Source organism: Mustela nivalis, assembly GCF_964662115.1.
Source record: "Mustela nivalis genome assembly, chromosome: X".
Lineage (NCBI taxonomy): Eukaryota > Metazoa > Chordata > Mammalia > Carnivora > Mustelidae > Mustela > Mustela nivalis.
This window is the reverse complement of record NC_139040.1, coordinates 91696670-91709777: the sequence shown is the minus strand read 5'-3', so window position 1 is coordinate 91709777 and position 13108 is coordinate 91696670. Positions and strand designations below refer to the sequence as shown.

General features: G+C 50.6%; 2 protein-coding genes across 2 annotated transcripts; one reads left to right on the top strand and one right to left on the bottom strand.

Moving 5' to 3' along the window:
- Positions 1–217: 217 nt before the first annotated feature.
- Positions 218–1036, top strand: ERAS (ES cell expressed Ras; the record flags this gene model as incomplete). Its single annotated transcript, XM_082717795.1, has 1 exon — positions 218–1036. One exon carries the CDS (start codon positions 218–220, stop codon positions 917–919), a length of 702 nt encoding a protein of 233 aa, XP_082573921.1. The 3' UTR covers positions 920–1036.
- A 1039-nt stretch (positions 1037–2075) lies between these two features.
- Positions 2076–7837, bottom strand: PCSK1N (proprotein convertase subtilisin/kexin type 1 inhibitor). The gene is made up of 3 exons (XM_082716463.1): positions 7645–7837; positions 2766–3238; positions 2076–2439 (listed from the first exon to the last, which is right to left on the bottom strand). Exons 1-3 carry the CDS (start codon positions 7756–7758, stop codon positions 2244–2246), a joined length of 783 nt encoding a protein of 260 aa, XP_082572589.1. The 5' UTR covers positions 7759–7837; the 3' UTR covers positions 2076–2243.
- Between the last annotated feature and the right edge of the window lie 5271 nt (positions 7838–13108).

Below are 13108 nucleotides of genomic sequence, written 5' to 3'. Positions count from 1 at the left end.
TAAGCAACATAAATAAGGTATACAGCCTACTAGAAGGTGCTTTGCACACACCTAGCCACTTATTAAATGTTGATTCCATGACACCAGCTGACCCCTTGCCCCCAATGGTCTTGCCTAACCCCCGCTCCCCCCCCCCCCCCCGCCTCTCCCCCTTGTCTTTTCTCTTTCCCTCACAGGGCCTGCTGTCCGTATCTTCCCTGAGCTGCCCACCGGAGGAATGGCGCTGCCGAGAAACCCTAACATGTTTGATCTGGGCCTGGGTACGTGGAACCTCAGCTCTCAGGAGGAGAGCCAGAAGGCTCGGGCACCCTCCAAAAGTGTCGGCAAGCAGCTGCCCGAGTACAAGGCAGTTGTGGTGGGTGCCAGCGGTGTGGGCAAGAGCGCGCTCACCATCCAGTTGAACCACCAGTGCTTTGTGGAAGACCACGACCCCACGATCCAGGATTCCTACTGGAAGGAGGTGGCCCTGGGCCACGGGGGCTGCATTCTGAACGTGCTGGACACAGCGGGGCAGGCCACTCACAGGGCCCTGCGTGACCAGTGCGTGGCCATTGGGGATGGCGTGCTGGGGGTCTTCGCCCTGGATGACCCCTCGTCTCTAGCCCAGCTGCAGCAGATGCGAGCCACCTGGGGCCCTCATCGCACCCAGCCCCTCGTCCTTGTGGGCAACAAATGTGACCTTGTGAGCAGCCCTGGAGATGCTCGGGCTGCTGCGGCAGCCCTTGCGAAGAGCTGGGGGGCCCCCTTCGTGGAGACCTCAGCCAAGACACGGCAAGGCGTAGAGGAGGCCTTTACCCTGCTCATCCAGGAGATCCAAAAGGTCCGGGAGGCCATGGCAAAGGAGGCCATGGCAGGGGCCAGTGGGGATAAGGCCCGGCACCAGAAGGCCATGTGCCGCTGCGGCTGTTCTGTGGCCTGAAGATCTCTGTCAGGAAGAGTGGCCCGCACCCCGCTTCCCCCACCCCCAGCACCTAGCTGTGTGGGACACTGTTGGTGTACTGTGGATAGATGAGTCCCTCTGTTCGGGAGGTTTTCATTTGGTGATGGGCATTTGGTAATGTGGAGCATCATATTGGTTACTGGTGAGCGGAGATTGTGAGCCAAATTAAATAAATGGTGTTCTCAGGTTTCAAAGCTGCCTCTGTGCCAAGTGTTACGTGGGTGCGAGTGAAACTGGGGAGACTGTTCCTTGAATGGTGAGAATTCCTTCATTCAAGAAATGCTGGGGAGAGGCGCCTGGGTGGCTCAGTGGGTTAAAGCCTCTGCTTTCTGCTCAGGTCATGATCCCAGGGTCCTGGGATCGAGCCCCACATCAGGCTCTCTGCTCAGCAGGGAACCTGCTTCCTCCTCTCTCTCTCTCTCTGTCTGCCTCTCTGCCTACTTGTTATCTATCAAATAAAAAAAAAGAAAGAAAGAAAAAGAAATGCTGGGGGGAGTCCACTGTGTGCCAGGCCCTGCTTTGTGGGTGCAAATGATGTAGAGGCCAGCAAGGCACTTAGAAATCCCTGCCCTTGTACATATAACCTAAGACAGTGTAAAAGCGAGTGTGGGAATAAAGAGTGACAGGGAGATCAAGGAAAGCCTTATTGAGTGTTTGACATTTGTCCTATTTCCCTGCTTTGACAAATACGCTTTCTTCATGACCTGGAGGCCCAGGTTTAAATTTCTCAGAGGCAGAGTCTCTGGGGGGTGGGGGGGTTGGTTACTGACCCCTGGCCTGCAGTCCACTCCTTCTCTTTCCCCTGGTAGCCTTTCCCCCAGAGCAGGAAGGCTCGCCTCGGCCAGCCAGCACAGCCCAAACTATTCATGCCTCACGGCAGTCCCTTGATCCCCAAAAGGATGGGCCCCAGGAAAATGCTACTTGCTACAGGCCTGAAAGTCCTCAGAGCCTTGTGGAGTGGGACCCAGGATCTGGGTGGTTACTGTCATTGTCTCTTTGGATGCCTCCCCCAGGAAAAGAGGCAGAGAGTGGGGGAGGGGGCCCCTCTGCCTTTGTCTGAGGGCGACCACCACCACTCATCCCACCGGACCCCACCCCGACCCTTAGCCAGAAACTGCCACTCTGGACAAGCACATAGCTGCTTCAAATCGCATTTATTGTGGGCCAAAGGCGGGGATCTTGGGGTTTGAGGGCAGCAACTGCGGCCGACGGGTAAGCCGCTCTCAGTGTACCGACGGGGAGCAGTTGGGGTGTTGGGGTGGGGTGGTCCTGGGCCCGAGGGGGCTCAGAATCCAGGCGGTGCTCAGGGGGGCAGAAGGCGGCGCACCGGCGCCTGGGATGAGGGGGTCTCCAGGCGCTTCACCCGCAGCAGGGCCCCCAGCACGCCCTCAGGGGGCACCTCTGGGCCCAGATCCTGGTCCGCAGCACGGCGGAGGCGGCGCGGGACAGCCACAGCCTCGGGATCTGGGCTCCCCGCGAGGATCCGCCCCAACAAGTACCTGCAAAAGAACCGAGAGGAAGGCGATGAGCGTGTACCCGCGCATCAACGTCTCTGCCCTAGGACCCAGACGGCCCTGCAACTCCATACTGCCTGGGGACACGGCCCAGAAACCCGGCATCGGAGCGCCCCTCCCTGGGACCGACAGTGCCGCTCCCCACTCTCCCCAGCCAGACACCTCGGACCCTACACCTTGGCTGGATGTTCTCCCTCCTTCCTAGGATCGCAGGGCCTAAGTGTCGGCGCCACGCTGTGAGGCACGCCCCCGCCGCTCCTGCCGCCCCCGCGACGCAGGTGCCGCCCCCTGCCCACCCCTTGCCGGGGTACCTCAGCAGCTCCGGGTCCACGTCAGGCGTCTCGTCGCCGGCGTCCTCGGTCTCTGGGCCGGTGGGGCCGTCGTCGTAGACAGGGGGCCGGGGTCTGAGCGCAGCGGCAGGGGCAGGGGCCGGGACGAGCTGGGCGGCGAGGGCGGCAGGGTCCAGGCGGGCGCGGAGCAGGGCGCGGGCCAGCTGCGCGGCGGGCGCGTCGGGGTCGTCCTCCAGGCCCAGCGGGGGGTCGTTGGTGCGGGGGGAGCTCCAGGCGCGCAGCAGCTGCGCCAGGACTCGCGCCTGCTGATCCTCGGCCTCCTGCGCCTCGGCCCGCGCCCGCTCCTGCCTTTCGGCCTCCAGCAGGTGCGCCAGCGCCCGCGCCAGCTCCTGCACGGCCCCTGCCGCCTCGCCCCGGGGCGCTGCTCGCCGGAAGCGGCGGGGAGAGCCAGCCTCAGCCATGGGCGACGCAGCTGCGCCCAGGCCGCGGGGGTCCTGCCGGAAGACGTGGGAGGGGAGAGATGTCAGCGTCTGCCAGGCCAGAGACCCCCGCCGCCACCCAGGGGAGCCCTGTGGACCTCAAACATCCCCAGATGCCGCCCAAGGCACCGCGGCCCCTCAAATATACCCAGACACCCCTAAGGTCACTGGAGACTCCCAAATATGTCCAGTCACACTGAAGACCACCAAAGACCACTGGTTCCCCAACCCCTCAATGATTTCCCAGTGATTCAGGATTTGCCCCAGGGCTGCTGGAGAACAGGTGTCTTTATAGGAGGGGTGATGGTGTTTATGACAGCCATAGATTTTTCTATATTGATGTCGTGGACTGTAAGAATCATATTTGCATTTTATAGGTTCTTATTGTTCACTTCTTTTGCCCAAAGGGTAGCAGACTGTTCTGTACCTTGCATTTGGGAATCTGTCTGGATCAGTACTTTCAGTGCATCTTTTCTCTCTCCCTTTTCTCTTTCCTCCCTCCCTCCGTATCTCATTCCCTCCCTCTCCATCTCTCTCCCCCTTCCTCTGTTTTCATTTCTTTCCTCCGCATTGAATTCCTTTTGTATGGATGCACACATTTTATTTAACCAGTCTTCCACTGATGGATGACAGATGGACATTTATGGTGTTTCCAATCTTCTGTTATTACTTTTTTTTTTTTTAAGATTTTGTCTTTTAAGCAATCTCTACACCCCATGTGGGGCTGGAACTCACAAACCCATCAAGAACCTGGCGCTCTACTGACTGAGCCAGCCAGGCACTCCACCCCCCCACCCCCCACCAATCTTTTGCTATTCTTATAATGTTGGGATGAGTAACCTTGTTCATATATTATTTGGTATGTGTGTAAATCTTTCTGTAGAATAAGTTACCCAATGATTAATTTTCAATCCAGACAGTTTTAAGGAATTTCAAAAAGCTTAAAGAAATAAAAACCGGTATCAAAAGTATGAGTAAGGAACAAAAAACCCCACAAAAATGATGATGAAGATTTGAAAAAGAAACATCTAGAAATATATTTTCTTAATTTTTACTTATCTATTTGAGAGAGAGAGTGAAAGAGAATATGAGAGGGGAGAAGGTCAGAGGGAAAAGCAGACTCCCCATGGAGCTGGGAGCCCAATGGGGGACTCGATCCCAGGACTCCGGAATCATGACCTGAGCCAAAGGCAGTCGCCCAACCAACTGAAGCACCCAGGCGCCCTAGAAATATGTTTTAAGTGAAATTCAAAATGAAGGAGGCAAGGGGCACCTGGCTGGCTCAGTGGGTGGAGCCTGTGACTCTTGATTTCTCGGTTGTGCGATTGAGCCCTACACTGGGTGTAGAGAGGACTTAAAAGTGAAGTCTTCAAAAAAAAAATTAAATGGGCCAGTTAGACAGCAGATTCAGTCCAGCAGAAGGAAGTAATAGGATTGAACAGAACTTAAGAACAGATGCACAGATACTGACAATTGCTACATGGCAGAAGGGATACTCCGAGCAGTGGGGACAGGACTGGCTCTTTCAAAAACCCATGCAGGGGGGTGCCTGGGTGGCTCAGATGGTTAACCATCTGCCTTGGGCTCAGGTCAACCAAGCCCCACATTGGGTTCCCCGCTCGGCGGGAAGCCTGCTTTCCCTCTCCCACTCCCTATGCTTGTGTTCCTTGTTCCTGCTCTTGCTGTCTCTCTCTCTGTCAAATAAATAAATAAAATCTTTAAAAAAAATCAATATGCAGGAACAACAAATAACCCAAACGTGGGAGCAATGAAAAGGAAAAGATGAGCAGGGACACCTGGATGGCTCAGTTGGCTCAGGTCATGATCCCAGGTCCTGGAATTGAGTCCCACATTGCATCATCGGGCTCCGAGTTCAGTGCGGAGCCTGCTTCTCCCTCTGCCTGATGCTCCCCCTGCTTGTGCTCTCTCTCTCTCTGACAGATAAATAAAATCTTTTAAAAAAAGAGAAGATGAATAAACTGACTAATTAAAATGAAGAATTTCTTTTTATCCCAAGACACCATAAAAGAATGAACAGTCAAACCAGAGTGGGAGAAGAGGTCTGCAACACAGATAGTCAATAAAGGACTAGTATCCAGTATACCAAAAAATGCCTTAAAAGCGAAGAGAAAAACAAGCTATTATAAAAATAAGGAGGGGTAAAATAAATAAAAAATAAATAAAAATAAATTTTTAAAAAATAAGGAGGGGTGCCTGGCTGGCTCTGTCAGAAGAGCTTGAGACTCTTGATCTCAGGGTCATGAGTTCGAACCCCACCCACGTGGGGTGTAGAGATTACTTATATAAAGAATGAAAACTAGATTTTAAAAATAGGGAAAATTGATGTCCAAGTATTTCACAAAAAAGGAAACAAATCGAGTAACAACTAAATACATGGAAAACAGTGAGCCTCATTAGCAATCAGGAAAATGCAAATTTAAGTGCCAGTGAGATACTAAGCATCATACATCCCAAAGAACTCAAACCTCCTAGTGATGCCCAATGCTGACATGGCTGTGGGAAAAACAGAAACTCTCATACATTGCTGATGGGAGTTCAATTGCCAAAATAACTTTGAAAAACAGTTCAGCAATGTCTAAAAAGCTGCACAAATCCTATGACCCACTCCTGGGTGTGCTACAACCCAGGGTAGCTTTTGTACATATACTACTGGACCCAGGTTTGTGAAAAATCATATCAGGCACTGTTTGTGACAGCGCTGAAATGGAGAGAGCGGGGGAGGGGGGATCCTGGAAGCTGCCCAAATGTCTACAGACATATTGAGAACACACATGAATCATGATATACTCAGACACTGATGATATCCTCAGAAAATGAAATATTAGGCAGCAATAAAAACAAATTAATTACGGCCATGCACTTCAATGTGCAAATGTGCATGGTGGATGCATCTCACAGGCAATGCAGAGCCAAAAACAAAACAAAACAAAACAAAACAAAAAAGCCAAACAGCAAAAAAACACACACAAAAAACATGGAATTCCACTGCAGGCTGAGACTACCAGATGCCCCGATGACTTCCTAGTGACCCCTAGTGACTAAAAGGAGCCTGATGCCTGGTATGATTCCATTTCTATGAAGAAAGGCTAAACAACATATTGTTTAGACCTACACACATATGTGATAAGCTACAAACAAAAGTAAGGAATCAATGAACAGAAAATACAGGATAACGATTAGGGAGCAAGTGGGTTGTTGTGCACAGGGGGCTGGCTCCCAGGGGCTTCTAACTATCGGTCATGCTCAATTTCTTAACCTGAGTGGTGGGTACACACAGGGGTTATTTTATCATTATTCCTTACAGCATACATGTATGTTAACCATATTATGTCATATGTAAAATATTGAATAATTTTTTAAGTCCCCCACCCTTGATGAGTTGAAGGAGGATGTGCTCCAAATGCCCTAGGCACCCATCACCCCTCAGGCCCTGGAGAATCACACTCACCAACAATCACAGCTTCCCATGGGTTCACACTCCCATGGGCTAACAAGCCTTAAGATGTCACACGCGCAACCTGACATTGCCACAGCCACACACGAGGAACTGCACACATTCACAGACGCTGCGGTCCATGTGGTCACAATGGCCAAGCTACCCAGATGCAAGGACACACATCACCCTTAAAGACACAATGCAGCCCAGAGACATCATGGCTCCTCTCCCCACAATGACACAGCTCCATAAAGGGACAGGGAGAAACAGCCTCCTGAACAGCCATACAAAATCCTAGTCGCTTGGTCCAACAGAACCAGAATGGGATGTGCACATGGGGCGGCAAAGACCACTCCCATCTAAAGAAGGAAATCACACACACACACAGACACACACACACACACACACACACACACACACACACACACGCCCATAGGTTAGCCATCCCCATAGGATTTACAAACAGTGTCCCTGAGACAAGTCAAACGCAGGAAGACCCCCAGCATCACCCTCACTGCACACCCAGACCCACAACGGCGCCCCTTCAGGGACGCTCGGAAGCGCTGACATCAAAGGATACGCACTTACAGAGACAGCACATTCTCACGCCCCAGTCAGCGCATCCCACACACAGTGACCTATGCGGACACCCCCTTCCTTCACGCTCGCTCGTCCCATGGACAGCACCACAAGCGACCATCGGAGCGAGGCCCGGCCTGCGCCAGGTACCAAGGGTGGGCAGGGCGTGGCTGCCAGCGGAGAACCGCACACCCGCAGGCGGAGTCTTGCGTGGCCTGGGCTCGGACGGGCGGAGGCCCCCGGACCCCCCTCTGGCCGATCTCCCCGCACGTCCGGGAGCAGGCGGGGGCCCGCGAGGACGAGGGGCCAGCAGCCCAGCACAGACCCTCGCTCGCCCACAGCCTCCTCCCGCCCACCCCCACCCGGTGCCCGACTCGCGTCGCACCTTTACCGGCCGCGCGCAGAACGCGAGGGGCGGCCGTAGTAAGGCCAACAGCAGCAGCACCAAAAGGCCGACGCCCCCGGCCCGCGGCCCGCCGAGCAGCGGCGACCACGCCATGCTGCCCCAGCGAGCCGGGCTCCGGACGGGCGGACTGGCTGGCAAATGCGCAGCGCTGGGGCGAGCGGGCAAGGCTGCGGTGCTTTGCGGCTGCGCGCGCGGGGGAACCCGGTCCTCCCCCTGCCCAACCCCCCCACTCCCCTCACCCCACCCCTCCTCCGTCTCCGGCCACTCTACGCAGGCGCAGCCCGGGAGCTCCAGCAACCCCTCCATCCTGCCCGTCGTCATGGAGATGCCCAAGGGGCAAGGTGGTAAACTGGAGCCTGCGATGGCGGTTGCCATGGCAGTCGGAGGGCGGTTACCGGGGCAACAGACCTTGCTGTCCCTTAGCAGACAGGCAGGCAAAATTGACTCAGTGGAGTGGAATGGGGATCTGGTCCCCAACCTCTCCCTCCCTGGGGAGGAGACATATGACTTTGTTCACTGGATAAACAGTTCCTCGCTGCTATGGGTGAGGATCGATACATTGATAAATAGATTTTACCCATACATTGTTCCAGAAAAGGGTCTCAAGCCACTTAAAATGATACATCCAAGGAAACAAAACTTTGGTAAAATTTGAGTAGACATTGGGCAAAAAATGTTGGGGAGGGAATGTTAGTGGCTATTTCTGGGTGGGGAGATAGATAATGGTTTGTCACTCTCTCCTTTACCCTTCTCTCTGTTGTCTGAAAAAAAATGTAATGAATATGCATCACTATTAAAATCAGATCAACATAAAGATATTTTCATTTAGGAATCAAAACAAACTATGCGGGTGCCTGGGTGGCTCAGTTAAGCATCTGCCTTCGGCTCAGGTCATGATCTCAGGGTCCTGGAATCGAGTCCCAGATTGGGCTCTCTGCTCAACAGTGAGTCTTCTTCTCCCTCTCCCTCTGTGCTCACTCTCTCTTTCCCTCTCTCACGTTCACTCTCTCTCAAATAAATAAATAAATCTTTAAAAAATAAAAAACAAAGTATGGTAACATGGCACAAATTCAAAGTGAAGAAAGACACCTTGATGCTGCTATGAGTATATCTAATCCATTGATTCTGTCTCCATCTCTTCTGTATTACAAACAACTTTACAAGGAAAATCATTATACATATCCCTTTATGGTCCTGAAGATGATGTTCCCAGTGATGGGGTGACGAACACATTTTTAAGGTGGCTCCCATGATGCTTGTCTCCTGGTGTCCACAATCTTGTGTAATCCCCTCCCTTTTGAAAGTATGCATGACCAAAGGTGACCAGATATATGTAATAACATGTACATAATTACATCAGAAATGAGGTTGGTGGGGTGCCTGGGTGACTCAGACGGTTAAGCATCTGCCTTTGGCTCAGGTCATCATCCAAGGATCTTGGGATCGAGCCCCGCATCAGGCTCCCTGCTCCTCAGGGAGCCCACTTCTCCCTTTCCCTCTGCCTCCTGCTCCCCCTGCTTGTGCTCTCTCTCTCTGTGTCAAATAAACAAAATCTTAAAAAAAAAAAAAAGAAAGAAAGAAGGTTGGAACTGTTATGGGCGGGAGAGTCTGTGTTGGGTGAATGGAGGTGTTGGTTCTTGGATTCCCCATGAAAGATTTACATGAGGATCCACAGTCAAAGGCAGCCAGAAGGAGGAAGTTAGCAAACACGAAGCAGTTTATTAAGGACAATGCACACTCAAGAGTGGAGAGTGGGCATGCCCCGAGGTCGCAACTGTGCCAGGTTAGGTATGTCTTTCCTTTTTATCACAGCAGGGTGGTCTCTGACTGAGGTTGTTCTCAATCATCTAAGGGACTTCTCCTACCAGTTGGGAGGGGAGTTTTTGGCCCTACAAGGTTCTTGCTGGAAGTGTTATGGCCATTTTTCCCCCAGTGGGGGGGGGGCATTTAAATTGGGCACAGACTGGTGGCTGGACCCCAGGCCAAGCTGGGGGTGTAATATATAATGTAAATATACGATAATAAAGCTCTAGGTTACCCTAGCCTCAGGTGGAGAGAAAGAGAGGTAGCCTCTAGGAACCGAAGGTGGTCCCAGCGGACAGCCAGCAAGAAATCAAAGCCCCCAGTCCTTCACCTGCAAGGAACTGAATTCTTTTTTTTACAAAAGATTTTATTTATTTATTTGGCAGAGAGAGACACAGCGAGAGAAAGAACACAAGCAGGGGGAGTAGAAGAGGGAGAAGCAGGCAGGTTCCCCGCTGAGCAGGGAGCCCAATGCAGGGCTCCATCCCAGGACCCCAGGGTCATGGCCAGAGCCAAAGGCAGATGCCCAATGACTGAGCCACCCAGGCGCCCCAAGGAACTGAATTCTGCCAATAGCCAGAGTGAACTTGGATCCTTCTCCAGTCAGGCCTCATATGAAACTGTAGCCCTTGTCAGCACCTTCATTTCAGCTTCATTAAGCCTGAAGCAGAGATCCCAGTTAAGCCACGTCCTGACCTCTGACCCACAGAAACTGTGAGTTAATGTTGTTGTTGTTGTGTGTGTGTGTGTTAAGATTTTATCTATTTATTAGACAGACAGAGATCACAAGTAGGCAGAGGCAGGCAGAGAGAGAGGAAGCCGACTCCCCGCTGAGCAGAGAGCCCAATGCGGGGCCAGGACCCTGGGATAATGACCCAAGCTGAAGGCAGAGGCTTTAACCCACTGAGCCACCCAGGCGCTCCTGTTGTGTGTTGTTTTAAGCTGAGAAGTAACATATCATCAACAAACTAGGAATAGAAGAGAACACCTTCAACCTGAAGAAGGACAAAAGCCCATAGCTAACATCATACTTAACAGTGGATCAGGATCAAGACAAAGATGTTCCAGGGGCACTTGGCTGGTTCAGTCAGTATAGCATATGACTCTTGATCTTGGGGTGGTGAGTTCAAGCCCCATATTAGGTGTAGAGCTTACTTAAAAAAAAAAAAAAAAGATAGGGATGTTTCCTCTCGCTTTTATTTGACATTCTAGCCAGGGCACTTGGGCAAGAAGATAAAAGCATCCACAGTGGAAAGGCAGAAATGAAATCATTTCATTTGCAAATGATGTGACCTTATACATGGATAATCTTTTTTTTTAAATATTTCATTTATTTGACAGAGATCACAAGTAGGCAGAGAGGCAGGCAGAGAGAGAGAGAAAGGAAGGGAAGCAGGCTCCCCGCTGAGCAGAGAGCCCAATGCGGGGCTCCATCCCAGGACCCTGAGATCATGACCTGAGCCGAAGGCAGAGGCTTAACCCACTAAGCCACCCAGGCGCCCCTACATGGATAATCTTAAGGAATCTACAACAAAAACATTAGAGTTAATAGATGAGACCGGCGAGGTTGCAGGATATAAGATCAATATGAGAAAACTCAATGTTATGTCTATAAATGAGCTATGAACCATCCAAAATGAAAGAAAACAATTCCATTTGCAGTACCATCAAAAAGAATAAAAACACTTAGGAACAAATTTAACAAAATAAGGGCAAGACTGTAGCCTGGAAACCACGAAAACCATCTAACATAAGCCCAAATCCCATAATCACTTTCTTCCAACACCCCTCTTTTAGATACTCCATGGTTCTCCACGGCATGTGGTGTCCCTCACAAGCTAATAAACCCGGGTTGGTTTGACTGCAGCTGTGTTCCTGATGGTCTTTGACTAATGGGCACTAACACAAATGGAGAAGGTTTTGCTGAGATTGGGCAGAAATCCTCACTGCCCTACTCTGTTCTGAGACCTTCAACTCAGTAAGAGTGCACATATCTGAAACCCCTTGTGTCTCCAGCTAATTGAGTCACCTCCCTGTCCATGCTTGGCTTGGGAGTAAGTTCACAGAGCCTCAAATATAGGCAATTCAATGAGGTCCTCTGCATTGGATGTTTTGTTTGTTTTCCTAAGAATGAGGATACCCCAGACTTTGGTTATCTGATCAGATACATAGTGTTACTTGGTAGATTTGTTTTCTAGATTTCTAGCACCTGTTTCTGTGGTCTGTCCAATTGTATATGTGAAACATATAAGTGTTATATTTAGTTACATAGTTGAGCATTCCTTGACAACAAAAGGAAAAAGTCTATAGGAAGAGAAAGAGCATAGCCCTGACATTTGTTCCCAAACTGGCCTTGGGGGCTGAGAAGTCCCTGTCTCTTCAGACCAGCATCCTTTGGACAAACAAGCCTTGGATCACCATTAGAAAATCTGATGCGGAAACAGTCTCAAATAGATGTTTGTACACATGTGTTCATAGCAGCGCTATTCACAACAGGTAAACACGGAAGGAAACCAAGTGTCCGTCGGTGGATGAGTGGATAAACAAAATATCATATATACCTACAATGGAATATTATTCAGCCTTTAAGGAAGGAAATTCTGATACATGTGACCAAATGGATTAACACTGAGGACATTATGCTAAGTGAGATAAGCCAGTCCCCAAAAGAGGAATACTGAAGGAGTCTACTAACATGACGTACTTAGAAGAGTCAAAATCTTAGAGACAGAAAGTAGAATGGTTGGTTACCAGGGACTGTGGGAGAGGGGAGAAGAGGAAGTTAGTGTTTAATGAGTACAGGGTTCAGGGTTTTTTTTTAAAGATTTTATTTATTTGAGAGAGAGCACGCTCCAGCACGAGTTGGGGGGGTGCACAGGGAGAGAGAGGGAAAGAGGAAGAAGCAGACTCCCCACTGAGCAGGGAGCCCTACACACTGGGATCCTAAGACCCTGTGATCACGACCTGAGCCACCCAGGCACCCCTGGAGTTTCAGTTTTATAAGATGAAAAGAGCTGGGGCATCTGGATGGCTCAATGGGTTAAGTCTCTGCCTTTGGCTCAGATCATAATCTCAGGGTCCTGGGATCGAGCCCCACATCGGGTTTTCTGCTTAGCAGGGAGCCTGCTTCCCCCTCTCTCTCTGCCTGCCTCTCCGCCCACTTGTGATCTCTCTCTCTCTGTTAAAATCTTAAAAAAAAAAAAAAAACAGATGAAAAGAGCTATGGAGATGGATGGTGGTGATAGTTGCACAATATTATGAACGTATTTAACACTACTGAAATGTACACTTAAAATGGTAAAGATAGTACATTTTATGTTATGTGTATTTCATCACAATAAAACAAACAAAACATACATGAATTTCTTCTTCAGTCTTGTCTTTGTGTCCCTGAGAATTGCTTTGTTTAATTTCATCCGCTCAGTCAGGAGGGTTTTTATTCCTGGCCCACCACCATGACGATTGGCCTTTAGTGGGAATTTAGAAACACCAGCTACACAACACCCCCTTATGGAGCACTGCGATTCTCATGGGATCTTCCCAGTCTAAAACTGTGCCTGTCAGGCCAAGCACCTGTGTCCTTCATGTTTTTTTCAGCAGAATGTCAACATAAATGTTTATCTAACCACAACTGGCATAA